Source organism: Neohortaea acidophila (genome assembly GCF_010093505.1).
Source record: "Neohortaea acidophila strain CBS 113389 unplaced genomic scaffold BDY17scaffold_2, whole genome shotgun sequence".
Classification (NCBI taxonomy): domain Eukaryota; kingdom Fungi; phylum Ascomycota; class Dothideomycetes; order Mycosphaerellales; family Teratosphaeriaceae; genus Neohortaea; species Neohortaea acidophila.
Window position 1 is genome coordinate 1,440,269 of NW_022985511.1, and position 26,471 is coordinate 1,466,739.

At 55.7% G+C, this 26,471-nt stretch overlaps 16 protein-coding genes across 16 annotated transcripts; 8 read left to right on the top strand and 8 right to left on the bottom strand.

Moving 5' to 3' along the window:
* Positions 1–82: 82 nt before the first annotated feature.
* Positions 83–1,216, bottom strand: BDY17DRAFT_321367 (uncharacterized protein; the record flags this gene model as incomplete). The annotated part of the gene is made up of 1 exon (XM_033736613.1): positions 83–1,216. One exon carries the CDS (start codon positions 1,214–1,216, stop codon positions 83–85), a length of 1,134 nt encoding a protein of 377 aa, XP_033593157.1.
* A 284-nt stretch (positions 1,217–1,500) lies between these two features.
* BDY17DRAFT_321368 (uncharacterized protein) lies at positions 1,501–2,823 on the bottom strand (the record flags this gene model as incomplete). The annotated part of the gene is made up of 3 exons (XM_033736614.1): positions 1,501–1,864; positions 1,924–1,983; positions 2,036–2,823. 3 exons carry the CDS (start codon positions 2,821–2,823, stop codon positions 1,501–1,503), a joined length of 1,212 nt encoding a protein of 403 aa, XP_033593158.1.
* Positions 2,824–3,274: 451 nt separating this feature from the next.
* Positions 3,275–4,928, top strand: BDY17DRAFT_246490 (major facilitator superfamily domain-containing protein; the record flags this gene model as incomplete). Its single annotated transcript, XM_033730730.1, has 5 exons — positions 3,275–3,440; positions 3,493–3,537; positions 3,591–3,715; positions 3,765–4,603; positions 4,655–4,928. 5 exons carry the CDS (start codon positions 3,275–3,277, stop codon positions 4,926–4,928), a joined length of 1,449 nt encoding a protein of 482 aa, XP_033593159.1.
* BDY17DRAFT_81944 (HotDog domain-containing protein) lies at positions 4,780–5,802 on the bottom strand. Its single transcript, XM_033738741.1, has 2 exons — positions 5,223–5,802; positions 4,780–5,166 (listed from the first exon to the last, which is right to left on the bottom strand). Exons 1-2 carry the CDS (start codon positions 5,582–5,584, stop codon positions 4,947–4,949), a joined length of 582 nt encoding a protein of 193 aa, XP_033593160.1. The 5' UTR covers positions 5,585–5,802; the 3' UTR covers positions 4,780–4,946.
* Positions 5,803–5,924: 122 nt separating this feature from the next.
* Positions 5,925–6,674, top strand: BDY17DRAFT_291751 (uncharacterized protein). Its single transcript, XM_033732712.1, has one exon. The coding sequence runs from the start codon at positions 6,003–6,005 to the stop codon at positions 6,249–6,251; it is 249 nt and encodes an 82-aa protein (XP_033593162.1). The 5' UTR covers positions 5,925–6,002; the 3' UTR covers positions 6,252–6,674.
* On the top strand, positions 5,925–7,419 carry BDY17DRAFT_291752 (ribosomal protein S3). The gene is made up of 3 exons (XM_033732713.1): positions 5,925–5,974; positions 6,252–6,674; positions 6,727–7,419. Exons 2-3 carry the CDS (start codon positions 6,274–6,276, stop codon positions 7,148–7,150), a joined length of 825 nt encoding a protein of 274 aa, XP_033593161.1. The 5' UTR covers positions 5,925–5,974; positions 6,252–6,273; the 3' UTR covers positions 7,151–7,419.
* A 14-nt stretch (positions 7,420–7,433) lies between these two features.
* On the top strand, positions 7,434–8,680 carry BDY17DRAFT_343459 (uncharacterized protein). The gene is made up of 2 exons (XM_033738040.1): positions 7,434–7,930; positions 7,981–8,680. The coding sequence occupies exons 1-2, from the start codon at positions 7,601–7,603 to the stop codon at positions 8,629–8,631; spliced, it is 981 nt and encodes a 326-aa protein (XP_033593163.1). The 5' UTR covers positions 7,434–7,600; the 3' UTR covers positions 8,632–8,680.
* Position 8,681: 1 nt separating this feature from the next.
* Positions 8,682–9,756, bottom strand: BDY17DRAFT_291755 (Alpha/Beta hydrolase protein). Its single transcript, XM_033732714.1, has one exon. It carries the CDS (start codon positions 9,618–9,620, stop codon positions 8,733–8,735), a length of 888 nt encoding a protein of 295 aa, XP_033593164.1. The 5' UTR covers positions 9,621–9,756; the 3' UTR covers positions 8,682–8,732.
* Positions 9,757–10,007: 251 nt separating this feature from the next.
* BDY17DRAFT_246079 (uncharacterized protein) lies at positions 10,008–11,772 on the top strand (the record flags this gene model as incomplete). Its single annotated transcript, XM_033730692.1, has 2 exons — positions 10,008–10,396; positions 10,455–11,772. 2 exons carry the CDS (start codon positions 10,008–10,010, stop codon positions 11,770–11,772), a joined length of 1,707 nt encoding a protein of 568 aa, XP_033593165.1.
* A 493-nt stretch (positions 11,773–12,265) lies between these two features.
* On the top strand, positions 12,266–14,114 carry BDY17DRAFT_315331 (uncharacterized protein; the record flags this gene model as incomplete). Its single annotated transcript, XM_033735902.1, has 2 exons — positions 12,266–13,644; positions 13,703–14,114. 2 exons carry the CDS (start codon positions 12,266–12,268, stop codon positions 14,112–14,114), a joined length of 1,791 nt encoding a protein of 596 aa, XP_033593166.1.
* A 19-nt stretch (positions 14,115–14,133) lies between these two features.
* BDY17DRAFT_291758 (Alpha/Beta hydrolase protein) lies at positions 14,134–15,349 on the bottom strand. Its single transcript, XM_033732715.1, has 2 exons — positions 15,001–15,349; positions 14,134–14,934 (listed from the first exon to the last, which is right to left on the bottom strand). Exons 1-2 carry the CDS (start codon positions 15,254–15,256, stop codon positions 14,201–14,203), a joined length of 990 nt encoding a protein of 329 aa, XP_033593167.1. The 5' UTR covers positions 15,257–15,349; the 3' UTR covers positions 14,134–14,200.
* Positions 15,350–15,431: 82 nt separating this feature from the next.
* On the top strand, positions 15,432–18,696 carry BDY17DRAFT_261940 (uncharacterized protein). The gene is made up of 4 exons (XM_033731856.1): positions 15,432–15,763; positions 15,980–16,311; positions 16,368–17,757; positions 17,811–18,696. The coding sequence occupies exons 1-4, from the start codon at positions 15,536–15,538 to the stop codon at positions 18,354–18,356; spliced, it is 2,496 nt and encodes an 831-aa protein (XP_033593168.1). The 5' UTR covers positions 15,432–15,535; the 3' UTR covers positions 18,357–18,696.
* Positions 18,697–18,939: 243 nt separating this feature from the next.
* On the top strand, positions 18,940–22,282 carry BDY17DRAFT_343465 (uncharacterized protein). The gene is made up of 2 exons (XM_033738041.1): positions 18,940–19,340; positions 19,400–22,282. Exons 1-2 carry the CDS (start codon positions 19,166–19,168, stop codon positions 21,910–21,912), a joined length of 2,688 nt encoding a protein of 895 aa, XP_033593169.1. The 5' UTR covers positions 18,940–19,165; the 3' UTR covers positions 21,913–22,282.
* Positions 22,283–22,859: 577 nt separating this feature from the next.
* BDY17DRAFT_308041 (Phospholipase/carboxylesterase/thioesterase) lies at positions 22,860–23,534 on the bottom strand (the record flags this gene model as incomplete). Its single annotated transcript, XM_033735162.1, has 1 exon — positions 22,860–23,534. The coding sequence occupies one exon, from the start codon at positions 23,532–23,534 to the stop codon at positions 22,860–22,862; it is 675 nt and encodes a 224-aa protein (XP_033593170.1).
* A 393-nt stretch (positions 23,535–23,927) lies between these two features.
* On the bottom strand, positions 23,928–25,061 carry BDY17DRAFT_245127 (C-terminal binding protein; the record flags this gene model as incomplete). The annotated part of the gene is made up of 2 exons (XM_033730605.1): positions 23,928–24,729; positions 24,793–25,061. The coding sequence occupies 2 exons, from the start codon at positions 25,059–25,061 to the stop codon at positions 23,928–23,930; spliced, it is 1,071 nt and encodes a 356-aa protein (XP_033593171.1).
* A 225-nt stretch (positions 25,062–25,286) lies between these two features.
* Positions 25,287–26,432, bottom strand: BDY17DRAFT_82115 (ADP-ribosylation factor family-domain-containing protein). The gene is made up of 4 exons (XM_033738742.1): positions 26,282–26,432; positions 26,126–26,211; positions 25,700–26,048; positions 25,287–25,628 (listed from the first exon to the last, which is right to left on the bottom strand). Exons 1-4 carry the CDS (start codon positions 26,298–26,300, stop codon positions 25,513–25,515), a joined length of 570 nt encoding a protein of 189 aa, XP_033593172.1. The 5' UTR covers positions 26,301–26,432; the 3' UTR covers positions 25,287–25,512.
* Between the last annotated feature and the right edge of the window lie 39 nt (positions 26,433–26,471).

The window sequence follows — 26,471 nt, forward strand, 5'->3', positions numbered from 1 at the left end:
TTCGTATCTTCTTTGAGAGCTAAAGCCGAGTCCGAGTCGGTTCTGGGGGTATCAATCTATCACGATGCATTGTCGTCACGCATCAAGCCGCAGCGGCAGCACCGCCATTCACCAGGCTCGCCCTCAAGTCATTGCACACTCTTTCGAATCCGCCGACAATATCTTTACACTCCCGATCACACCACCTCGCTCTGATCCTCTCGCTCCAATACGGACTCGCGTTCAACTCCTGTCTCGCGAGCTCTGCCCTCTCCCGCTCTCTTCTCAGCTCGGCCACTACCATCTGCGTCGAGCGTAAACACCGCGAAGCCGAATTCGTGGTCTGTCGACCCATCTGCAAGGAATCCGTCAATTGCGAAAGCGCGTGCATGAGACTTGTCGTCTCGCGATCCAATTTCTGCATGCCTTGCAAAGGCGCCGGATCCGGGATGGGGAGGTCTTTGAGTAAAGCATCGAGTAACGGTAAAGTCTCCTGCACGATCGCGGGGTCCAAAGACGCCGAGAATATGGTGGAGGGGGAGTAGAATGTCGCCGACGCTAGCGCTTGCATGGTCTTGCTTTGAGCCGTCAGATGTCCAGTCAGGCTGTTCGTTGAAGTTGTGAGGCGTTGTATGTGCGCTTCCACGCTGCTTTGATTGCCGAGATCTTGCAGGAGAGCAATCGTGCGTGGAATAATGGGGTCCTCGAAGGTAGAGGCTGCCAGCATACGTGCGACGCCGTTGAGCGCGTCTTCCAACTCCGGAGACAGCGCGCATTGCTCCTCTTTGCCTTCGTCTGTCTCAGTCTGTTTCGAGGACTTCTCTTTTGAAAGGTATGACACATCGACCCCCGAGTCCCTCGCGCCATAACTTGCGAAGTCTTCCTGGGCTGCAACACCGATCTCGTCTCCTCCTTCCCCATCAGATCCATCCAAAGCCTCCTCGTCGTACTCCAGCTCCTCCCCGTCGTCCAATTCATCTAGCTCGTCCGCCAGGGTTCCCGCCAGCCCGCCGCTTTTCTCCACCGCAGAGCCATTCGAATAGAACGAGGCGCCCGAGAATCTGTGGCTCCTCCTGTTTTCCCCTCCAGCAGGGCTCCGGTCATGGTTGGAGGAGAAGCTGCTTGTTCTTCGGCGCAAATGCTCGCGGTAGGAATGTGTGGGCGACGGGGAGGTGTCCAGCGGCGACATCATATATTGCCGCAGTGGCGTGAGAGGGGGCGAGGTTGCGATCTCCATGTCGAGTCTGTTGGTATGAATTCCTGGAATGCGTGGTTGGTGAGAGTGCAGTCTCCCGTCACGTGTAGACTTGCTTAGTCATCACATATGTGAGCGTGCCTTCCTCACTGCAGTGCTGCTCCGGATGAAACCATGGGTACTTAATGGTTGTAAAGATCGAAACATAACCAGGGCTTGAAAACGGTCGAGTTCGCAGCATACCAAAAATACTGTGCAAGACTCTCGATCAAAAACTTTATTGTAGCATAACTCCGTGCGTATGTACCATGGCAGCCCACAACTACTTACTCGCCATCCAGCGGATACTTGGGAGGGACGTTATCAACTTGTATTCCGCCGCGCTTGCGTTCGTCGCTATCATGGAATGGTAACTTCCAACCACCTTCCGATTCAGGAGTCGAGAGCCACAGCCGCAACAAGTGTCTCCGTGGGGTGGGGGGATCATGATCCACGTAGGACGTCCGAGAGTGGAGCACATGTTCGTTCGATAGCCATTGAATATCGCCGACGTCCAAGACCATATGAAGGGATAGGCGCATGCAGGTCTCCTCGAGGACTTTCAACGCCTCCAACTGCTCGGGAGACAAAGGCGTGATCTCGCCGGTTTCGGAGAAGCGAGTGAGAGAGCGGACGAAGTAAGGATCCCATCTGTAGCAAGATGCGTTAGTGGCTGCAATGGCGTCCTAGCTTTCCGGGACGTCACTCACTTGCAATACACTCTGCCTTGTTCGGTGGGCTCAATGTAGAGCACCTGGGTTCGGATGTATCTGCAGGCTATCAGTATGCAGGCGCACAGAGTCGGGACGAATCCAAACGTACGGGTCCTGTCCCTCGCTGACCTCGCCCTTGCGATCAAAGTACCAAATAGGCTTCGTCAATGTCTCGACGACGTCTGGGCGCTCTTTTTGCAAGGTGTTGTACACATGGTGCACCGAGGCAATGTCCGACTCCCCACCCTCTTTTGCGCGATGGATACACAGCAGTCCGACGATATCGCTGGTGTCGCAGTGGAAGAACTGCCGAGCGTTGGTGCGGTAGATTCGGACGCGGTGGATTTGGGTCGGGTCGTCGCCAAGGTCCTTGACATGTCCGAGGATATGCCCTTTGCCGTTTTGGCTGACAAAATAGCCAAAATAAGTTCCCAGGCCGATGTATGCAGTAGCAGACTTATCGACGCTCCATTCTTGCGCGGGGAATCCCTTCATCAGAATGAATCCCTTCCCGTTGAGAACATCCTCGCGGAAGCTCTCCATGAGCGGGCCCAATGTCGGCAGAGGGAAGTTGTCCTTTGTAATGCCAGTCAATGGAGTTCCGGTAGCAAGGAAATCATCCGTTGCCTTGCCCAACTCCGCCTTTTCGGCCTCGGTGAACCAATGGACCCATTTCTCGGGGCTGTTTTGATAATCTTCAGCCTTCCACACCGTTGGACCGCTGATTTCCTTGGGATAGTCGTTGTATTTCTTCAACTTCGAGTAGATAGGCGGGTGCTGGCCGGAGGTACGGATACCGTCCGGGAAGATGTCTTTTGGCGCATCGTTGTTCAGCCGCTTGCTTGAGATGTAGTGGGGCAGCTCGGGAGCGTCGTCGAGGAGGACGCCGGGGGCCATCTTGCTGCGAGAAGTATGACAGAGAAAAGAAGTGAGTAGAGGGGGGAGAGAGAAGGCCTATGAACTACGAGAAGTGGAATGCCATGCGAACATCGCCGACTTCATCAGGGTTTCTGGCGATCACCTCACTCTCGGCCTGGTGCTGTCGAGGAAGCTTCGGGAGGGTCCGCGCGCTGGAGGAAGGTTGTGCAATCACGCCATCGACACTTGAATCCATCAATCGCGTGCAGAATCGCGCCTTACTGTCGATAATGACGTCGAAAGTCTCGGCAACGTGAGGGAGGCGAGGAAATTGTGTAGGGCATTGCCGTCAATAATGGCGTGCGCGCTTGCACGAGATTGCTGGCTATAACAAGAAACCGTGAGTCTTGCGGCTCTTTGTTCTTATCATTCTTGCTCTCCCGTGTTCCGACCTTTTCCTTTTTGGCCGAGCATCACAGCGTCCTGAAGCATGTCGGTCCAGGACGAGAAGACGGTCTCGCCGCCCAGCGAGCGCACAGAAGAGGAGGGCACCGACGAGTTTGTGAACGAAAAGGCGCTGATTCGCAAACTTGATTGGCGACTTATTCCTTCAGTCACCATCTTGTACCTCCTTTCATTTCTGGACAGGGCCAACGGTGAGGCAGTCCGATCGTACTGTCCATCGACTCTGTGCTGACGATCGAACAGTGGGAAACGCCAACGTGGCCGGCTTGTCGAAAGACGTTGGACTTAGTGAGTGAAGCACGGCCAGATTGACCGCATCATCGACCTAACAATCGATGCAGCTCCCAGCGCGTACTACACCGGACTCACCTTGTTCTTCGTGGGCTACGTTGTGCTGGAAGTGCCGTGGAACATCATCTTGAAGTTGACATCGCCGCGCATATGGCTGCCAACCATTACTGTCATTGTAAGTTGGATGACTCCGAAAAGGGCTATTTGGACTGATTCAAATGCAGTGGGGAATCGTCTCTGCGCTTCAAGGTCTGGTAAGAAATCGCGCCGGTTTTTGGGCGATCCGATTCTTCCTAGGCCTTGTGGAAGGCGGTCTCTTCCCGGGTGTCGTCTTTTACCTCTCAATGTGGTATGTCCGACGTGAACGCCAATTCCGAGTGGCCCTCTTCTTTTCTGCTGCAGCATTGGCGGGAGCTTTCGGAGGTATCCTCGCCTTTGGCTTGTCCAAAATCAATGCTGGAGGAGAACACGGGTGGTCCTGGATCTTCTATGTGGAAGGTATCATCACCTTTGTTGTCGGTCTGCTAGCATACTGGTTCATCGAAAACTACCCCAGCACGGCCAGATTTGTCACGCCCGCGGAAAGGAAGTTTCTTCAGGATCGCCTCGCCGAAGATTCGGACTTGACCGAGAACGAAGGGTTTACGTGGGCAAACGTCCGGGCAGGCCTGAGTGATCCGAAAATCTACCTGTACTCCTTTGGCTATCACTTCTTGTCACTGCCTCTGTACACGATTGCTCTCTTCTTGCCGTCGATCATCGAGAACCTCGGATACAGTGCGGCCGATGCTCAGTTGTTGACGATTCCTCCGTACGCGCTCGCGGCAATCCTCACGGCAGTGGTCGCGTGGGTGAGCGAGTATTATGGAAGACGTGCGCCTTTCATAATGGGAGCCATGGTCATTGCGATGATTGGTTATGCCATTCTTCTGGGCAACACCGATCCAACGGGAAAGCCTGGAATCTCATACCTTGGCACTTTCTTCGCTGCTGCAGGAATCTATCCGGCCGTGGCTTTGGTGCTTTCATGGCCGGCCGTCAACGTGTCGGGTCCAACGAAAAGGTATGTTTGAGAATATCTTCTCGGGCGCCGACAAAGCTGACCACATAACAGAGCGGTCGCCAATGCACTGCAAATCACGATAGGCAACTGTGGAGCAATCATTGGAACTCAAGTCTATCGGACCCCTGACGCACCTCGCTTCGTGACCGGGCACTCGATCGCGATGGCGTATTGCTTCACAGCCGCATGTGTAGCGGGCTTGACGTGGTGGTACCTCTCGAGAGAAAACAAGCGCAAGGAGGCAGCTTTGCCAGGTGCAGGAGTTGAAGGGGGTGCGGGTGGATTGAAGGGAGATGAGGATCTTAAATGGCGGTTCATGCGTTGAAGTAGTGCTCCTGCACCTTCATAATCTCTCCGATCTTGCGAGAATAAATAGAGACTTGGCTGTAGCATATACTAGACCGTCGCCGTTTTCGATGCATGCTTTCACCCAGACCTTCCTTCCGCTGTAGCTGACCTGCCAGGCTCTCACAAGTATTACACATGGGGTATTGACTGGCCGCTTGTAGTCCACCGTCATTGTTGCCGTTGCGGGAGAGACTGGCCGAGGATCCGCATAATGTCTAGAAGCTTCAATGTTAACACACAGGCTTCTCGGCTTCATGGCCGGTCCACGCACGCAGAGTGTCCAGAAATGTGATCTAAAAGTACAGAGCTGAGACCTCCGTGAGCTCGTCCCGTCATCCCGTCCAGACCGTCGCCAATCGATACCAAGAAGCATTCCTCCAGGGCGTTGATGGAATCCGGTTCCTTGCAGGGCCTCCGGAACGCAAGATGAGCGCGAATGCCCTTTTCGCCGTAAAGCGTCCACTCGAATAAGCTGTTGGATACCCGCTCCGGAGAGGCGCCCTCGTGGGATTTCCTGGACCAGAGGATGCCAGGATGTGCGAGGACCCTCTTACACCATGGAAGATCGAAATCCGGGTGCGCCATCAGGGTGTGATACCCGGCTTGCATTTGGAGACGTGAAACGAGCGCCATTACCTCACCAGATTTGCTGTCATGACCCCACGGGACAACGTTCGTTTACTGACAATCCAGATAATCCGGTTGCTTGAGAACACAGCCTCAGTGGGCCGCGGAGGGGCTAGGGGAGGTCTGGCAGTCCGTTGCTGATTAAAGAACTCGAATGCACACGGGCCGGGAATGCGATTGTTAGACGCAACACAATTACAGCAACTCCCCTCCGCGGAAAGTGATCGTGTGGTAGTATATAGCCGACGAATTGTCGTCAAAGCACAGACCAAGAGGTCCGCTTCCTTACTAAGCATATCCCACAAATTTCCGTCTTGGCACGAATATTCTCGTGGGAGCGGCACAAGACAACATCTTCGCGAGTTAATTGCACCAACGAGCATCAGTCGTCAAAGGGTAAGTCCAATACGAGTGCGTCCTATCAATGCTGCTGCTGCTACCGCTGCTACTCTACCTACGAATAATCGAACATGTTGTACGGGTTGCTGGCCTCTGTGGAGGTCGAAAGAGCATGCGATCGAGAGAACATTGGCATTCGCGAACCTCTGGTCATAGGCCAGCAGGGTTTTATGAAGATGCTGGATTAGGTCGGGAGGAAGGGCAGTGGGAGCAGCGGCAGCGATCAACTTGCGCAGCACGTCCGGCCAGAATACTGATCTTTACCTCGTCCTAGAACTCACGACAGCACCTCCAATATGGCGTCCCAAGCTCCCGCTCAGGCAATGAGCGGTGTCAACATCTCGAAGCGTCGCAAGTTCGTGGCCGACGGTGTCTTCTACGCCGAGTTGAACGAGTTCTTCCAGCGTGAACTGGCGGAGGAGGGCTACTCCGGTGTCGAAGTGCGTGTCACCCCGACTGTGACCGACATCATCATCCGCGCCACACACACCCAAGAAGTGCTCGGAGAGCAAGGACGAAGGATCCGCGAGCTCACCAGCCTGATCACCCACCGCTTCCGCTTCCCCCCGGACTCTGTCTCCCTCTACGCCGCCAAGGTCCAGTCCCGTGGTCTCTCCGCTGTCGCCCAGTGCGAGTCTCTCCGCTACAAGCTTCTCAACGGTCTCGCTGTCCGTCGTGCGTGCTACGGTGTTCTCCGGTATGTTGCCCCTCTGCCAATCGCAACACGTTATGCTGATCCCTCCCTACAGCTTCATCATGGAGTCCGGTGCCAAAGGTTGCGAGGTTGTCGTCTCTGGCAAGCTTCGCGCCGCTCGTGCCAAATCCATGAAGTTCACCGACGGCTTCATGATCCACTCCGGTCAGCCCGCCAAGGACTTCATCGACTTCGCCACTCGCCACGTCCTCCTCCGTCAAGGTGTGCTCGGGATCAAGGTGAAGATCATGCGTGCGTCCTCGTCGCCCAACGACCCGTCCGGCGAGAAGAGCGGCGGCAAGGGCCTGCCCGACTCCGTCACCATCAACGAGCCGAAGGAGGACCAACCCATCTTGGCTCCCAGCAGTCAAGACTACGGCGCCAAGGCCGCTCAAGCCCAGGCTGCGTACGAACAGCAGCTGGCAGCACAGCGGGATGGTGCTGCGGCGGAAGAGGGGCAAGGAGGCGCGGAGTACTAGGAAGAGGTGGTGTGCTCTTAGCTGGCGTTTCGCAGAGATGCTGTTCTTCAAACTTCGACGGGAGTGATGCGATTATTGGTTGCGTAGCTCGATAGTCGCCGCAAATCAACATGCACGATATGTTATTGTCCTGGAAGTCATTTTAGGGCCGAATGCAGCGCGTCCAAATGAAATGATGCATCACGTGCCTTCGTGGGGTGCTCGCGCTACTGGAACGAGCCGGGCGCCCGAGCTCGGCACGACGCGATTGCCCATCAACAAATCCAACCTCATCCCGTCTGTTCCTCGTTGTTGTTGCTCCCACATCGTTCAACACTTTGTTTCTCGACTGCTGTCTAGCCTTTTTGCTTCTTCGTGTCGAGATTCTATCACGCGCTGACCCCATACTATCTATCGTGAAAATCTTATCTCCTTCTGGGCGATTGCACGCGTAGCTGCAGCACACCAACCATGCAACCCGGCACGCAGTCAAACGAGACTCGTTCTCCAGCCAGACCTGTCCCCAACTTCCACGATGTTCAAAACATCTACACCCCTTCGCAGCGCCGTCCCCTTGCCGATGTGTCGCCCAATGTCAAGCCTGTCACGCCGTCCGCAACGCCAGGCTTCCTCAAGAGGCCATTGACCGGCAGCCCTCTCAAACGCAGCTTCAATGCTGCAATGGAGTCCGGTGAAGGACTGATGTATCTCAAGAGAAGGCGACTGGGAGAGAATGAAGTGTTGAGTGAAGATGGTGCTCAACGCGAGCGGGAGGCGAGCATGGAGATTGGCGTGCAACCTGTAAGTCACTGCGGAACGTCTTTGACAGCGTTCGATGCTGATCTCAATAGCTGCCGCCTCTTTCTGGCGTGGTCGACATCCCTTCACCAACCGAGCCAAACACTCCCCCTTCAGAGGACAACGCGAGCACGGAAGGCTCTTCTGCCGAGCGCAAGTCGTTCTCGTCACTCATCAACTACGATGCTTCGTCTCAACCCTCCAACTTGACCTTTCCGACTGTGTCCAAGGCCGAGCTGCTGAAACTACGTCTACGAGTTGCAATGTACAAAGTACGAACGAATCAGGTCGCCGTGCCGTTCCCGGAGTTGCACGTTGAGTCCGACGCAAGCAGGAACTCAACGCAACAAGCAATTGAAGACGCAGTTGCGCAATTGCGGAAGGAGGCGCAGGAAGTCCTTGCCCGAGAGCCGTCTCAGCCTTCGTATCCGACGCTACTGCCAGCACCCGTGTTGCAACCGACAGCATACAGCTCACGCATGATCTACGACGCCAATCTACACAGCTCTCCCCCGACTTCAAAAACTCTGAACAGGCTCCCAATGACCATCGCCACGGCCACGCCCTTGCGAGCAATGTGGAGGACGGACAGCCCACCGACCAGCGCCCAGAGACTCTTCAGGCCGTCGGAGCAGGAATTGACGAGTAGTGTCGTCAAGGGCCGCGTGGCCGAAGGACTCCTCGGTCTGAAATATCTCATGTGAATGAAGTCGTGGAGAGTTGTGTAAACGAGGATATTTTACAAGCGACGAGAATTTGACTCGATTAGATTCATATATAGTCTACGTCAAATGGTGTAGACTGTTCAAAGATGCTTCATCATGAACGAGTAAAAGGGCTCGTTTTCGTAATCCTCACCAGCATCCAAAAAGTGGTTGAGGCCATGAAGACGTTCGTATTTCAGCTCAATCCCACACCCCAGCGCGGCCCCGACGACTTCGTCCGATTGCTCCACCCCTACAGCAGTATCGGCATCCCCATGGACGCAGTACATTGGCGGCAAGCGATGCTGGTAGATGTTTCGCGCGACTCTGAACGGCTCAGCCTTGTCCGCGGTGGGGACATGATACAGCTCCGCCAGGTTGGCCGACGCAAGCATGTACATGTACATATGGCCCCGGGGATCAACGTCCGGCTGCCCCGAGCTCGTCGACGGAACTGCATTGCGGTCCAGGTATTCGGCCATTTCCTCCTTGGACGGAATGCGACGACCCATGAAAGCGGGTTGAGGATTGGTGAAGAAGACGCCTAGAGGATCCGTGATGGCGTAGATGGGCAGAATGACTTGAGGCTTTGGATTGGCATACAATCCCGCGAGCAGGGTGAGGTAACCACCCGCGGAGGCGCCTGATACAGCCAGACGGGAGACATCGATTGCATGTGGTTTGACGTGAGAGGGCAGCTCTTCGCGGATGAATTTGATGCAGTCCAGTACGTCGTCTCGGATGTCTGCGACGCTCACTTGCGGTGCCAAGCGGTAGTCGGCCGATGCAACAGCGATACCGTACTTTTCTACCGCTTTGCGTACGTGAGGAGGACAAGAGTCTCGTCGGCCTTGGAGAAGGCCACCGCCGTGAAACCAGAGAAGAACCCCTACGCTCTTGCCGGTGCTTGGGAGGTACAGGTCCAGCGGAATCTCGACACCATCTACCGTCTTGTATGTGAGGGTCTTTGAAGGCTTGATGCTCGCCATGATGTTGGATGTTCCTTGTCGAAATAGTATTGCGGTTGTAAATGTTGGGATGATGTTCACGCGGAATAAGGGTGCAGTAGATGAAGCGTCCGAAAGCTTAAAAAGTGTCCCTTTCCAGGATATCGACCTCACCCGACGAACCTCTAATGATGATCATAGAGGAAATGATGGCTGAGGGGAAGATGGGGTCTCCTCCAACCCGGTATGAAGTCGTTCAATCACGTGCAGCAGCTGCCTCGTGCCTTCCGCGACAGGCTGCAGACGAGGTTGTGTAACGGCAAACACGGCCTTCATGTGCCTTGTTTGACGAGGCTTGGACAACTCTCACATCCTCCTCTTTCCCTCTCGCGCTCTTCCTCCACCTTGACATTCACACCACCGACAGCCATGGCCAATCTCTCACGTCTCGAGCGCCTGCTCCAAGCCATCGGTGAAGACAATCTGCCCCACCCGTCCATCGCTCCTGCCGCAAAGCCTCAGGAAATCGAGGAGGACCAACGTCACCTCATCAAATCACAACCGACGTCGTCAGCCAACGAATGGTGGAATGCACAGCCAGTCACACCCAAAGTGGCACAACCGATCACATCCAAACAGGCACACGTCTCACCCCAGTCCAATCCACTCTCAGGCACTCCTGCACCCCTTGGCCTGCGCTTCTCTCCCTTCATCGCCATCACCAAGTTCCCCTACAAATTCGTTCAGAAGCAGTGGATGCAACCAATTGCGACTTTGTTCTTCGACCAGGGCAAGATTTGGGAACGCGAGTGGGATCTGTAAGCTTCATTCCTCTCCGGAAACGGATTAATGGCGTCCACTGACTCTGCCACACAGCTACTACATCTGGACTGAACACTGTCCCAGCCCCAACCCGATTGCATTCATCCCCGAGCACCAGCTGAACGACTTGGTTGCCGAAATCAACCAAGCATTCCCCGACGCCAACGTCGTCATTACAGACGACCTCCGTGAAGACGGCCTGGTCCTCGATTTCAACGAGTTCACCGACAACCCCGATTTCCGTCCCCGTTGGCTTGGTCGCTCCACTTCCAAGGCCCAGTACCAGTCGTGGATGGACAATCTCATCATGGCCAATTCCACCCCGTCCGCTGCTCCCGAAAGATCGCTGCAAGCCTTCAAGGAGAAGATTGAGCGCGCCGCCGAGATCAACAAAAACAAGAGCAAAGCAACCAGGACCAAACGTCAGCAAGAGCAAGTGGTCAAACGTCAGGTCATGGCTCAGTCTCTTCAGCGAGCCCAGCGCTACCTCGGATTGCTCCCCCCAACTGACCCTACAATGCCCGACATTGCCAGCTTGTCCCCTTCGCCCATCGACGTTGACAAGCCCGCAAGCCACCCATTCGATCAGGAAGTCATCTTCATCGCTTTCGACGTCGAGCTGTATGAGCGCGGCCCCAACTTTGTCACTGAGATCGGCGTTGCAACTCTGGACACGGCCGACCTGGCCGATCTTGCCCCTGGCAGAGTGGGTGAGGCATGGCAGAAAGTCATCCGTGCCCGCCACTTCCGCATTGCAGAATACAAACACTACCGCAACAAAGACTTTGTGGAGGGGTGTCCGGACAAGTTCGAATTCGGAACGAGCGAGTTTATCTCCAAGGATTCAATCGGCACGACGCTGAGCTCATGCTTCAAACCGCCCTTCAGTAGACCCGCCGAATCGGAGAGAGAGCGTAATGTAATTCTCGTGGGCCACGACATCAGGATGGACATACAGTATCTGCAGAACGCCGGCTTCAATGTCCTCAACTCCGCATCCGTCATCGGCCAAATCGACACTGCGGAGTTGTATCGCGTCTACTCCAGAGACCCCAACGCTCGCTCGCTCGGTGGCATACTGCTCGACCACGATCTCATGGGCTGGCACCTGCACAACGCGGGCAACGATGCAGTCTATACCTTGTGGGGCCTTCTCGCGACATGCGTGCAGGCTGCAAGCCAGCGCGGAACTGCCGAAGAGGCTCTCAAGCACCAAAGCGTGATGGAGAAGAGGATGGAAGTGGCGGCGGAGCAGGCCAGGGAGAAGGTTCTTTTTGATGGGGAGGGATGGGTGGTTGGGGGTTCCACGACTGAAGAGGGTCAGGAAAAGGCCAAGTACTACACCCCTGGTGGTGCAGCATTGGATGTGTGATTGTGGAACGCGGGGAAGTTACGGGGCCCCGGAGCGTCTATGCTTTGATCCCGGCTACAACGGCCGAAAGGCGGCATCGCTCGTCCACGGTGCCTCGGCTCGTTGGAGAGCTCGACGACTGCGATTCGCCCAATTGCCATGATTTCGTTAGGAGATCAGGACGAGTGGGACAAGTGTAATGAAACGATCTCGAAGTCCATTTCTCTCCGTGACAATCCATACCTGTCCTCTTCGAACCCATTGGTCTAGTAACCTTTACAGCCTGCTGCTTTGCGCGCGGCCAATAAGCACTCGCGGACGACATGGCCGCCCTACGTGGTAGCTTAATGACCCTTTACTCTGTCACGATTCCAGTGCTGACCATGTACCAGACCTCCCAAAGATCATCTCCCTGCCTGCCCTTGCCGCCGCTGCCGCCTACATCAATGCAAAGACCGGGCTATCGTGGGATGTGTGGGCGCTGTACCACTTGTTCGGGCAGTATATGATCCCCATGAGGAGGGCGGAGAAGAAGGATCGAGTCAATATTTTCTACGTCTTCGAGGACCTGGCGAAGAACCCTAAGACCGCCGGCCGCACCTTCCTCATCATCCCCAAGGACGAATCAAATCCCGGTCAGAAGACGGAATGGACGTACGTAGAGGCGTACGAGATTGTCCTCAAACATGCCGCTTGGTTGAAGAACGAGCAGCATGTCCAAAAGAACGAGATCATCGCCATGAACTTCAAGAATGGCCCGGAGTTCATCTGGATCTGGTTCGCTTTGTGGAGTTTGGGTGCGGTGCCGGCGTTCATGAACTACAACCTTCGTGATTCGGCCTTCATCCACTCCGTGACCGTGTCCACCGCACGACTCTTGCTCGTTGGGTCGCCGCTGAAGGACTGCCTTACCGACGAAGTGCTTCAGGCATTTACACCCGATAAGAAGGGTCGAGCTGTGGATGCGGTAGTGCTCGATGCAGACGTCCAGCAGCAGATACTCGCGCAGACTCCCTACCGCGCTCCCGACGAGGCGCGATCAGGTGCCATGTCAAGCACACCAGCAATGCTCATCTACACATCTGGCACGACCGGCTTACCCAAGGCAGCATCAGTGCAATGGTCCAAGCCATGGTCAGGCGTGAAGCTATTCTCCACCCTCATCGGACTCAAAAAGGACGACCGATACTTGACCGCCCTTCCCCTGTACCACAGCTCTGGCTCCGTCCTCGGCGTCCTGCAACCACTCAACACCGGCGCAGCTGTCATCGTCCTCCCATCATTCAGTCCGCGCACCTTCATGCGTCACGTGCACGAGACCAGGGCAACGGGAATCCATTACATTGGTGAAATGTGCAGATATCTGGTCGCTGCTCCACCAACCCCGTATGACCAAGCACATAACGTCCGCTTCGCATTCGGCAACGGAATGCGTCCAGATGTGTGGCAAAAGTTCAAGGATCGGTTCAACATTCCAACCATTGTGGAGTTCTACGGTGCCACCGAGGGCGCCGGAAGCTCCTACGTCAATTCCCGCAACTCCTTCTTGCGCGGCGCGATCGGGAGACAAGGCACGCTGCTGAGGATGCTCCCTGGGCAGCTCCTTGTCAAGCATGATATGAACACCGACATGCCGTATCGCGATCCGAAAACGGGCTTCTGCGTCAAGTGTGCGTTTGACGAGGCCGGCGAGGCCCTGGTCGTGCTTGATCCTAATGATATAGCGGCCAGATACGTGGGGTACTTCGGCAACGACCAGGCCACCGACAGCAAAATCCTGCGAGATGTGCTGAAGAAGGACGACTGTTATTACAGGACGGGCGACCTACAAAGGCGAGACGCCGAAGGGCGTTTGTGGTTTGTGGATCGTGTTGGCGACACGTTCAGATGGAAGTACGTTTCGAAGGTCTTTCAAGGCGTGAGACGCAAATAGCTGACTGCTGCACTACAGGAGCGAAAACGTGTCGACACTCGAAGTCTCGCAAGCAATGGGTGAGCATCCCAAAGTGAGCGAGGCAAACGTGTATGGCGTCGAAGTGCCCAACGCCGATGGGCGAGCCGGCTGTGCTGCGATTGTGCTGGCGGGCGAGCAGAAGATGGATGAGAATCTGGCTCGCGATCTCGCTGCCCACGCGAAGCAGAAGCTGCCGCTTTATGCTGTGCCTCTATTCTTGCGCTTGATGAAGACTGTGGAAATCACAGGCACGCTCAAGCATCAGAAAGTCCAATTAAGGAAGCAGGGTGCCGATCCGGAACACATTGGAGAGGACGAGATGTACTGGTTGGAGCGTGGCGCCGACAAATATGTAAAATTGGGTGAGCGCGACTGGAAGCGGATTGTTGGGGGTGAGGCGAAGCTATGAGCAGTGAGTGATTAGAAATGCATCGCTATAACTCATAATATTCGTGCATCTGCATGCCAAGGGATATGTAGTCCAGATAAGACCCGTCATAATTTCGGCTTTGGTCGTACAGTCTCAAGGGGACCAGATCGGTTCAGAATCCACTTCACCACGTCTCCTGCGAAGCGCTCACCATCTCCGTTAGGCTCGGAGTGCAGCTTATGATACCATCCATCATATGCCTGAAATTCTTTGTCTTCCACTTGAATGCGATCGAACCAGCGCCGGCTGGCGTCGAAGTCGCAAATTTGATCTGCACTGCCATGGCCGATCCACACTCGAGTCTTGCCACCCTCACCAATGCCTTCGGCCAGCACAATTCGACCTTCGTTCAAATTCCCCGTGCGATCCAAGAGACCCGCCAGGCCGGCAAGCGATGCAGTATCGTGGCACAGGTCGTCATCCACCCATGCCTTGCATACTGCAGGATCCCTGCAGAGTTTACTGGCATCCAGCTTCTGCACCATTGTCATGGTAGGAGCGATTCTGGCCGCCAGTCGACCGAGAGCAACGGTGATCTTGAATGGAGTGGCGTCCTTGCCCAAGCCGATGAGGGGTGATTCGAGCAGAAAGCCTCGGATTCTGCTGACTACATGCTTGGGGCCGGTGGATGCATACACGAGAGTCTCACCGCCGCCCATGCTATGCCCCATCAGAAAGAGTGGTGCAGTCTCATCGCTGGGGAGACTTTGGATAAATGTCGTAATGTCTGTCATGACCTGTTCGTTTGAGCCCGTCTGGCCCTTCTGCTTGGGTAGGCGCACCGAACGGCCCCATCCTCCTGCGGGAGGGGTGTTAGCTGAATGGGTAGGGGGTGAACAGACCATGTGATACAGCAGTAGCGTACTTTGATCGAGTGAATACACTTTGATGCCGTTTTCGGCCAGCGTGGTAAACAGGGCCGGGTAGAAGTTGCAGTGATCCGAGAAGCCATGGAGGAACACCAAACGTGCCTTGACTTCTGCCGGCTTCCACGTCTTTGTGTAGAGCTGGACGCCGTCGGGGGTCGTCAGCCATCCGTCGAGCGTGTCGACGCCCATTTCTGCATGTGCAGGAAGGAACGTTGCCGGGCGCGCAGCGGGAAGCGGAGGAAGGCGCCGCATTCATCTCGTCCGCACTCTGACAGGCGTTGGATAAGTGGATCCCCGCTAAATTCGATCCGAGCTGCACGCTGGCCAAGAGAGCCAATCGGAGAGAAAGAATGGTGCGGAGAGTTCAGGGGCGCGCCGATTAGCTTGAAATGTCCGATGAACCGCAGAGAACACATGCATACATCTGGGGTTATCTTCCTTCCGTCTCCCTCGTCCAGCACTGCGGCATGTCGCTCCCTCTGCTTGTCGCCCATTCCCCTCCCGCACTCCTCCCTCCCCTCCGCCTCGCACATGTCCCATCCATCTAAACGCGCCTCGGTCTCCTCCCAACGAATCGTCCAGCCATTGATCCTCTCCTCCTCCGGCTCGAGACTCTCCTCCTCCAGCACCTCCTCCAGCAGCCACAAGAGAGACTCCCTGCGCTCCAAGAGAGATTCCATCGTCGGTATTGGATACAAAATCTCCCCTTCCTCCCGCCCGTCGTCCGCTCTGGAGGCCATGGCCCCGGTTTATCGATTGGTACGTTGATTCGTCCCACGGCATTGGTGTGGCACACCCGATCCTGCCACGCATGCACCACCATGCCAGCCATGTGGCCATGTGTGCATTCGGCAAGCCACTCCACTTCCATGCCGCGAACACGCTTGCGTGCATACGCCACGGCCAACCCGCGCATCGCCTCATATTGCCGCCTTGTCATTGCTGCTTTTGCTAACGCTCCATCGCCTCCAACAGTATCCGCACCAAGCCTCCAACGGACGAAAAGAGCGCAGTTCAGAGGGTGGATCAGAAGGGGTCGATGCAATGGAGCGCTACCCTTCCCCCAGTGCCGAATCAGCATCGCGAATCTCCCGCTCGGCAACGCCCTCACACGAACCAGCAACCAATACCATCCCCGAGGAGGAGGCGAACGGAGACCTTCCCTCGTCGCTTCCCTCGCGTGTGGTCAGCCCGGACAACGAATTATCCCCCGTCTCGCCCATTGCCTCCGAAGTCGATGATAGAAGAGCCGTTTCGCCCGTCATGTCGCGGAGTAATACACAAGACGCAGGGCCACTGCGATCGAGGTAGGGCATTACATATCCACGACTTGCGAGCGCGCATTCACTCACACCCCCTCTAGGTTTCAACAGCCATCCACAACTGCGCAGCGAGCAGCAAAACCTGCGCGCAAGCCGTCTCGCTCCGGCGGCGTGTCGGAAGCGGGCAGCGAGGTGATTTACGCCAAAGGGGAACGCAGCAGCGACGAATCCGACTTCTCCCAAGAGACCGCTGCGACGTCATACGTGGCCCTCCCGGCTCTGCAGAGCAGCGGCCCCGACAACTCGGATGCGCAACAACTCGAGCCGGTCGCCGAGGACGATCCGCGATCATGGGATCTCGTTGAGCCCTACGACGAATATAGCGGACCCACGGGTATGTACGCGCTGGAGAAACGGTCGGAACAGATGTTTGGCGCGGAGCACTTGCGCACAATCTTCAACGATCCCAAATTGCTGCTGAAATTTACAAACTATCTCAACACGCATCGCCCCAAGAGCATTGCTATCCTGATCTACTACCTCGATGCGCTGAAGGCTTTGCGCGCCATCAGCTACGCCAACGCCATCGCCGAAGCTCTCGAGCCTATTCATGGCCACGATTTTACCCAACAAGTTGCGGAGCCGACAGGGAATGCAGCGCTGGCGGAGAAGGCGGATCAAGCGTTCGAGATCCTAGCGCGCGACGATCTCCCAGCGTTCATCACGCACACGTGGGTGCAGGTGGTCAGTGTGAGCATCCTAAGACGCGTGACGGGCACACTGGCGCCACATCTCCGCGAGGCCAGCGAGGGCCTGGCCGAGGTCTTTTGCCTGACCGATCCCAGTCGGACGGACAATCCGATTGTATTTGCATCGGAGGAATTCGTGCGCACGACGCAATACGGGATGAATTACATCATCGGGCGGAACTGCCGCTTCCTGCAAGGACCCAAAACCAACCCCGAATCCGTTCGAAGACTGCGAGAGTCCGTTAAGAGTGGGAAAGAGCACACGGAAGTCTTTGTCAACTACCGCCGCGACGGAACGCCCTTTATGAATTTGCTGATGACCGCGCCTTTGATGGACAGCCGAGGGAATGTGCGGTACCACATTGGCGCGCAAGTCGACGTTTCCAACTTGGTGAAGGAGTGCAGCAACCTCGATGGCCTGATGCATCTTGTTGAGCGGGAACAAGACCCCGAAGGCGCGGCGGAAGAGGACGAGGCAACACGCAAAGACGAGTTCCAGGACTTGACGGAGATGTTCAACGGAGCAGAACTGGACACGGTGCGGAGGTATGGAGGGCGGATGCACAAGGAGTACGTGGACGACAGCGATCGAGAGAGCATCAGTGGCGGGAAACGCAGAGTTCTGCTCAAGGATAGCACGCAAGAGGTGCGGGAGAAACACGGTGCCTCTGCAGTCCAGGTCAACATTCCTGAGAATGTGAGGGATAAGAGCAACGGGAGATTAGAGGGCGTGTATCAACATGTAAGTCAGGACAATGAGGGTGGGACTGGAGATGGAATGCTAACCGCACACAGTACCTGCTCATCCGCCCTGCGCCATCCCTTCGCATCCTGTTTACGTCGCCTTCGCTCCGTGTGCCTGGCATCTTGCAATCACCCTTCCTCAACCGCATCGGAGGCAGCAGTCGCGTTCGTTCCGACTTGCGTGCCGCCCTGGGTGAAGGACGTGGGGTGACGGCCAAGATCCGCTGGCTTACGCGCGCCGACGCGGACGGCGAGGGCGAAGGGCGGCCGCGCTGGATTCACTGCACGCCGCTCTTCGGCCATAGTGGGGCCGTGGGAGTCTGGATGATTGTGCTGGTGGACGAAGAAGGCTCGCTGCAGACGGGCCGAAGATTCAGGAACGCGCCGCCCGTGTCCGCCGTGATTGCAGGCAAAGAGTGGGATGGACGGACGGACGAGAAGCACCGGTTGAACACCTACGACCCGGACACCGAACGGAAGGGCCAGAGCGTGCGGCACAAGACGAATCGGCCGGGCAGTGCGTTGAGCGGACGCAGTGCGCGGCAGAACAATGTGGCGAGCGGGGACGTTTCGGAGTTCTCGTTCCAACTGAAGTGAGGGGGCATGGATGGAACGCGATTACTGGTTTTTGGCGCGACGATACCTCTATATGTTTGAGAAAGTTTGGCGTCGTGGGATTTGTCTTCCAAATCGTCTGTGAAGACTAGAGGTAGGCTGAGACAAGGCCTGGTGGTGGCCATGGCAAGGCTTCTCCTCGTTGCTGACGGTGGTGTCTATGATCGGCAGAGGATGGGATAAGATGACGGCGGATGAGGAGGATTGTGGGGAGGTGTACGTAGTGAGGAGGGTGAGATGGGTGGATGAGGCATAGTCTCATCGCGTAGTCTTGTTTACTTTCCACACGCATCGAATGGCCAGCAGCCAAGATTGTTTAATCACTCACCTGTTGGATGTCATGAGGTACCGAAAATGATCGCCCTCGCAAGTAACGAGGAGGCAACATCATTGGTGGAAGCCATGCGGCCTGCTCGGGGGCCCTTCGACGTGTTTTCTGGAAAAGCCAGAAGAAGACTAGCGCGGCTAGGAACATCCCTGCAGACGACCCCGTGACACGACTTCTGGCCTGGCTTGGCCATCTGGCGGAAAGTCTCGCGGTGGCCTCTCATCATTCACCTCAGGTGTGAGCAGCGTGACTAGCCCTGCAGCTGCACAAGGCCTCGAGTGCTGCCGATGTGGGACTGAATCGTGACACCACCACCTTCCCAACACCCTTCTCACGCGCATGCGACCAATCGATTTTCTCCTCCCCGTCCCCGCCGCTGCAGAACCCCTCCCATCCGCCACCATCCCCACCCTCTCATCATCCTCCTCTGCCGCCAACGACCACCCGCCGACCTTTCCAGCTCATGGAAGAGAACATTATTGAGAACTGCAGTATCATCTACTTCTGCTCCAGCGCGCAGGATGACATCCATCATGTCTACCACCAGAACGATGCCCCCACCGCGCCCGCCGACAACGATCTCATCCGGCGCAATGTTCGCGCGCTGCTAGACGAGGACCAAGGCGATTTCGATGAAGGTGCGCGCCAGCATCTCCCCTTTCCACCCCTCTCCCTTCTCTACTGACTTTCTCCCCAGTCTTTGTGTGTTCGCGAGCCGAACAATGCACGGAAAGACTCGAAAGCAGGGCAAACTCCGTCCCCCACATCGTCCTGATTGAGCTACGCAACTCCGCGACCGAAGCCAAAGATACCAACAATGCGTCCTTCCACTTCCTCCGAACCCTCTGCACCGACATTCGCGGCGCTCACTATCAGAGATATGTCATGCCTTTCGCCCTCGTCATCCCCGATGCGCAGCCGGGCGCCCCCTCCGATCTCGACCAAGAACTGCCCACCGAGTGCCTTCGAGCCGGCGCGGTGGATATGCTACGAAGTCCGCTTCCACACGACGACATCAACCGCATGATTGGCCACTTTAAAGAGCTGAATCGGCCGCCGGCGCATCTGATTGGAGCCCCGATGGCCCAGAATTTGGTCGACAGTATAAACGACGTGTCCAAGCCGCCGCGCATGGATATCTACCGCCCTGACGAGATGCTGTCGGCGGAGCAGAAGGCTGCTGTTGAGAATACGGTCCATCGATGGCACTTTCCGGCACAGCAATTCAACATGGACGAGCTGACCTACGCCGCGCTGTACATGCTTGAGCACGTGCTCAGCTCACCGGAGTTGCAAGAATATCGCATGGAAAGGCGGCAGCTGATTGCATTCTTGCTGGCGACTCGGCGACAATATAAGCATGAGCGCGAGGTCCATTACCATAACTGGCGGCATGCTGTGGATGTGTCGCAGTCGGTGTTCTCTTTCTTGCTTGATCTGCAAGTATGCCCGCCTCTGGGTACCGAACCCGAGACCGGGACAACCCCTCTCGAACGACTTCTCACCCCCCTCGACGGCCTAATCTTACTGGTGTCGGCCATCGGTCACGATGTGGGCCATCCTGGCGTCAACAACGCATTTCTTGTCGCCTGCAACCATCCGCTCGCCCAGACATACAACGACAAGTCTGTACTTGAAAACTACCATTGCGCAGCATATCAGCAACTTCTCCGGCGACACTGGCCTTCGCTCAATCAAATCACTGCCTTTCGCGCTACCATGATCTCTACAATCCTGGCCACCGACATGCAGCGGCATTTCGAATATATGTCGCATCTGAGCCAGCTGCAAGAAAAGCTGGAGAGCGGGCAGTTTAGCGTGGAGGACATGAGCGACAAAGATCGGGAAAGCGAGCGCGAAATGATGATGGCACTTCTCATCAAAGCCGCGGACATCTCAAATGTCGCTCGACCGTACGAAATCGCGGCGCGATGGGCCCGCACGCTCATGCACGAATTTGCACGACAAGGCGAGCTGGAGTCGGAATTACAGATACCCACCTGCTTGTTCGGTGGCCCTCCCAACACCGAAGATATGCTGGCCGCGGCACAGAGTCAGAAGGGATTCTTAAGCTTATTCGGCTTGCCATTGTTCCAGGGCATCGCCGACATCATGCCATCCCTCTCCCCCGCTCTTCGAGAGTTGAAAAGCAACCAAACCCTATGGAACCAAAGGATCGACGAGGAGAAGCGGCGGCGAGATGATAACAGCATGGAGCCGCCGCACTTTGGCTCCGTGACGAAAGATCAGATGGACATCGCGCAGCTCGAACAACAAAAGTCGGCACCCAGCGCGTTGCCCGCAGAGGCGATCCAAGCGCTTTCGGGGACGTCAAAGGGCTCGTCGATTGCGAGTTCGGAGCCTTCGAAACGCACGATTGGTGAGAGAAGAAACCAGGCCCTCCCCCGACACCTGAGCCAGGAAAAACGTGCTTCTGCTCCCATACTCGGATCAATCCTCCCTCCTGGCATATCTTCGAGGCGTTCGAGCAAGGACGTAGCCCTTGACTCATTGCATCTACAACAAAGCATCGCCTCAAGCCACGACAGATCCGATCCTGGGTCCCGACGAGGATCCGCCGACGCGGGATTGCAAGTTCAGCAGAGCTATCCTGGATCCAGAAGAGGCAGCAAGGATGAGAGCCTGACGACGATTCTTGTGACGAGCGGCTCTCCGAATCGACGAAATTCTCCTTCGGCACCTGGCATGCGACTCTCACCTCCCAAGTCGTCGAGGAAACAAGCGGCCGCTCGCTCCTCTCCACGACTACTCCAATCTCCTTCCACTCCCGCCCCTGAGGATGGCATTCTCGTTCCCGCACTGGGTAGTATTCCCTCGACCGAGGATCCTTTCATCATGCCAGGCTCGTGGGGAAATGATCTCGACGGGACACATCGCGCTTCAGTACAAGATGGTATGCACCGAGATTCCCTTCCCGATCCGTCCACTTCAACAGAAGGCGAAGGCCTCCCCAGCTCACCTCCGCCTCCGCCGCATTTCAACGTCGCGAAGAGCGAGAGCTCGCGGGCTTCGACGAGGGAAGTTGGCGAAGAGGGGCCGTTAGGAGAGACGGGGACAGATGGCCTGAGAGGCAGGGGTTTGCGGGCTTCGAGGAGCCGGTCAAGGCTGCGAGCGTTGAAGTTCTGGAGGCGATCTGGTGGTCGTGATCAGAGAAGGGATGTGGCTGGAGAGGACGCTGCCATCGGTTGATGGATTATCCTCCTGCTTTCAGAGTGTTGTCGTGCGCGTACTTGGTGGTGCTGCCTCGGGGTGGCCCGACCTGTACGTTCTCGCTTCCTCTCCGCTCTGTGCGTGATTCAGCGGTATGACTTCATTGCGGCGGTTGATGTTTACACGATGGTGGCATGACTATAGGACGGGTTAGCATGAGATGGCTTAGCATGAAACGGACGATTGTAACCATTGATTGTGAATTTCTTCAATCTTCTGCTGTCGATCGATGTGTTACAGCATTATTGGACGGCGTGTTGAGTCAAAGAGGGCATCAGAGAACGAGCACGACTGCCAGGGTGAGAGATCGATTCAATTAACAATACAATCGACGCCGTCTATATTTCATGATGCACACGGCCATTAGGATCATAGCCAAAATTACAATGTATTCCTCAAACTGCTGCTTGAATGATCGCATCTCGCGCGCCTATATGATTTGTTGTGACCGTTTTCTAAGTCTTTCAATGGGCGTGACACGCGCACTGACCCTTGGGAAGTTTCCATTGGCCGACAAAGCAAATTCCGGCTGTCTAGTGCCTAGCACCTCGTATTGTGCAGTCGCCAGGCTTTGATCAAATGTCACTGGACATCTAGTGGCTGGCAGGGTAGTCTCTCCCTTCAGTAGCTGTCGGTGGCGCGTCTCGCATCCTTGTTCCCTAGTGTTTTCGCAATTACATTGTGCTGGGAGTTGGCGTGGAGGCGAGGCGGATGGGGGCCGATGGGCGGCATGCTCGCTGCATTGTGCAACGATGGCCAGTGAACAACGGGTCGGATACGTGGAACTGCCAATCCTGGGGGACGGAGGTGGTGTTGAGGCTGATCAGATTTGAATTGTTGGATGTGCATTGGCGTGGACTGCGCATGCTGTTTTCGCGGAGAGAGCGCTGGCAATAGAAAACTGAGATATTCTTCCAAGCCCACACCTACAGCCTTGTGACCATCCGCAGAAAGGCAATAACATCGTCGATTCCCTTTGGCTCGTTGATCCAATGCCCGCCGTCGGAGTATTCGTGAAATTCGACATTGGATCGTTGGACTTGTTGAAGTCGAGTTGCCAGAGCTTGGCCGTATTTGATGTCAATCACCTCGTCATCTTGACAGTGAGCGAGGAAGATGGGGGTGCGCTTGAATTCGATTGGGCGGTCGACAGTCGGCAACCAGGTTGAGAAGCCGATGAAGGCACAGAGACGCTCATCCATCTGGAAAAATGCGGAGAGGGCTGTTGCTGCGCCTTGGCTGATGCCGCATAGAATGCTCTTGTCGAATCCGACGATCTTGCTCTCCTCTCCGACGAGCTGTGAGATCATGGTGGTACTCTCGCGAAGCTGAGCCTTCTGCTCTTCGGTAGGCTGTTCAATAGGATTCTCCGTACTCCACATGTCGAACCATTGCGACATCTCCGTTTCAAAACGCCGTGAAATCAATTGCGGCGCCGAGGGGAAGACCCACTTGATCGATGGGAAGGCTGTCTGAAGAGTTTCGCCAGAGGAGGACTCGCTCTCGAAGAATTCGGACGAGTACTCCGATGCAAAACTGTCGCGACCGTGGAGGTTGATGATTGTGTGCGTGTGTTTTGCGGTTGGCTGTATGACTTCCATTGCGCGGACGGTTGGATGGAGACGAGGCTGAAAGTGACAAAGCTCTTTTGAAGGTTCTTGTGAGAGGATGGCAAGTCGCTGGGAATGTTGAATAGAAGAGGAAGGAGTGTGCGTAGAGCAGTTTCTTGTAACCTGAGCGAGCGAAATGTGCCTTCCTACGCTGTATATGAGCTCGAGCGAAATAGCCACTCCGGCACCGAATCAAGATCCTGAAGTAGGTGACCGGCTTTGCAGCATGACTTTTGGCAGCACGATGGTTGGAGTATATATTCTGAGCTTCCCATTTATCTCGAGATTGTCTGTCGAAGCCAAAACGTGGCTATCTAAACGCTTGCGCTGGATCAACGTTGTGTATCTGGCATATCTCTGTATGGTTTTGATACTGCGACGGGCTCATTCCATGTCTGGAGTAATAATATTGCCGTCCAGGCCATCAATGAGAACGTCCCGCATTGTTTGCGCGCTCTTCACCCGAATATCGACGAAGCTTTCGGGGCTGTAGAAGGCGGAGTGGCAAGTCATGACCATTCTTCCTTCCAGCCATTCTTCCTTCCTCCTATAGGCTTGGATGAGGCTATGCACGTTGTCATCTGGAACCGGCTCTACGGGCATAACATCCAGACCAGCACCAGCCAGGATGCCCTCCTTGAGGCACCTCTCCACGCCGTCGAGATCGACGATCTCGCCGCGTGCAGTGTTGACAAGCACAGATCCTGGAGGTAGAAGAGAGAGCAGGTCGTAGCCGACACTTTCCCTCGTTTGTCGAGTACAAGGGCAATGTATGCTCAACACATTCGATCTTCGGAAGAGTTCCTTGATGTCTTTTGTCCGTTCAATGTCCAGACTTTTATCAAAGCCGTTCGGGGAGTAGGGATCGTAAAAGAGAACGTGAAACCCGAATGCCTTTGCCCTGATCGCTGCCGCGGTGCCAATGCGGCCGAGTCCAAGGATGCCAAATGTCGAACGTTGCAATCTTCTCACCAGCGGTGTTTCAATGACTGCGTATGGCGCCGGGGGAGTCGCTCGTTGGCGGTCGTTGTGAAGCAGTATGCCACGTCTTAACGTCAAGGCGAGTGCGAGGGCGTGATCGGCGACTTCTGCCGTTCCATAGTCGGGACAATTACATACAGTAATGTTCTTCTCTGCCAACGCAACGCGGTCGAGTCGATCGTAGCCGACACCCATGCGCAGGATGCTGCGGGGCGATGGACGTCAGCTGGAGTGCAGAACGATCAACGTATAGTTCAGACACACTTACACCTTCAGATTGGGAAACAAAGCAACATCCTCGCGAGTAAAGGGCAGCTTCAACACGAGGATGCCATGAATCCTCTGCCGTACATCTTCCGGTATCGCCGACCACGGCTTCGGCTCGAGAGCTTGTGAGGGCCACAGATTCGCCTGGAAATATTCGAGATTGTACTTCTGGCCTTGCTGAGGCGCGAAGATCTGCTGTTCTACGGTGTCGTCGGGATACAACCCGTCTGCCTGGCAGATTGTATATGTTGGTGTCGTTGACTCGGCCATGTCGACGGATGTTGGTGTGCAGGTGAAGGGCGAAGTCGGATTTGGCTTTTGGCGGAAAGCGCGAGGCGAAGACGAGTGATATAGAAACTTAAGGCGAAGTACCGGCGAAGACGTCTTCTCGCGTGCTGATCTTGTGCAGTCTTGTCTACATACTGTACTTGAATTGAGTGTAAAACAGTTTGAGCATATTCCTTGTGTGATAAGAGTGAGATAGTATGAGCTTGAGAGGAGCACAGTAGATCAAAGGGAGGGCAAAGACCATGAAATCCAATGAAACAACGCTGCATTAAAAGCACGGGCACTTGCACGGATCTATACGGCCCAGCGCTAGACTGCCCAAGCGCATGGTTCCTGCCCTCGTTTCCGGTAAGCCAATCTGCGGCTGTGAAGGTACAGCACGGCCGAGAAAGCCTGCGCCCTCCCTCTGTCTCGCCGTAGCCACCAAGCCATCTTAGACGTATTGTGACAACCAGCGGATCCCCTCGCCATAGCCTTGTCGCATTACCACAGAGCACATGAAGATTTCAATCGCTCGGATTCCTTCCAAAGGCACCTTGCCTTTGCCGGCTGTACATTGAACATGGTTAGCATTCCGCCCGCTCATGTATATGTCCCTTGCTCGTTCAGTGTAAACTCACTCGTCTGATACAAGCCCAACTCATGCCTCAACTGATCCTCGCTCACGGCGTTCGGATGGTCGATCTTGTTGCCCAGAATCAAAAAGGGAGTCTTATTCAACTCTTCCATGCTGAGCAGCGCGTCCAACTCCGCCTTGCTCTCCGCGAATCGCTCGGGGTCTTTGGCGTCGACGAGGAAGACGATGCCGCTGACTTCGGGGAAGTAGTCCTTCCACAATCGCCGGGCCTGCTGATGCCCGCCGAGATCGAAGGTGGTGAAGCGGTTGTTGCCGATGGAGAGCTCTTCGCTGGTGGGGTGGAGAGTGGGCTGCAGAATTGCTACACGGTCGTTCTTGAGCATGTGCAGGAGCTGGACGGATGGGTTAGTAGGGAGGCGAGTGAAGCGTGAAGGATAGCTTCACGGGTGGAAGGGGTTGGAACGCTCACGGTGGTCTTGCCGGCATTGTCGAGGCCGAGAAAGAGGAGCTTGGCGTGTTTGTTGGCGAGGCCGAGTTGGGCCAGCACGTCCCAGACTAGAGGCGGCGTGTCAGTCTATTCCCCCGTTGCCCAAGCTCCGTTCGTTGGGGGAGCGTGATTGCGTACACCAGTCGATGATCCACATGCTGTTGGTCGGTGCGCGGTGTTCGGGGAGATATGCACGGGCTGAAAGGAGCACTCTTCAGTCGACGAGGGAAGAGGCAAGATAGATGATGGCGGGAAGTGCGGCGATGATATGTGGTCAGTAGGAAATGTCCTGCCGCCAAAAGTTCGGGGGAGACGTTGGCTCGGCTTA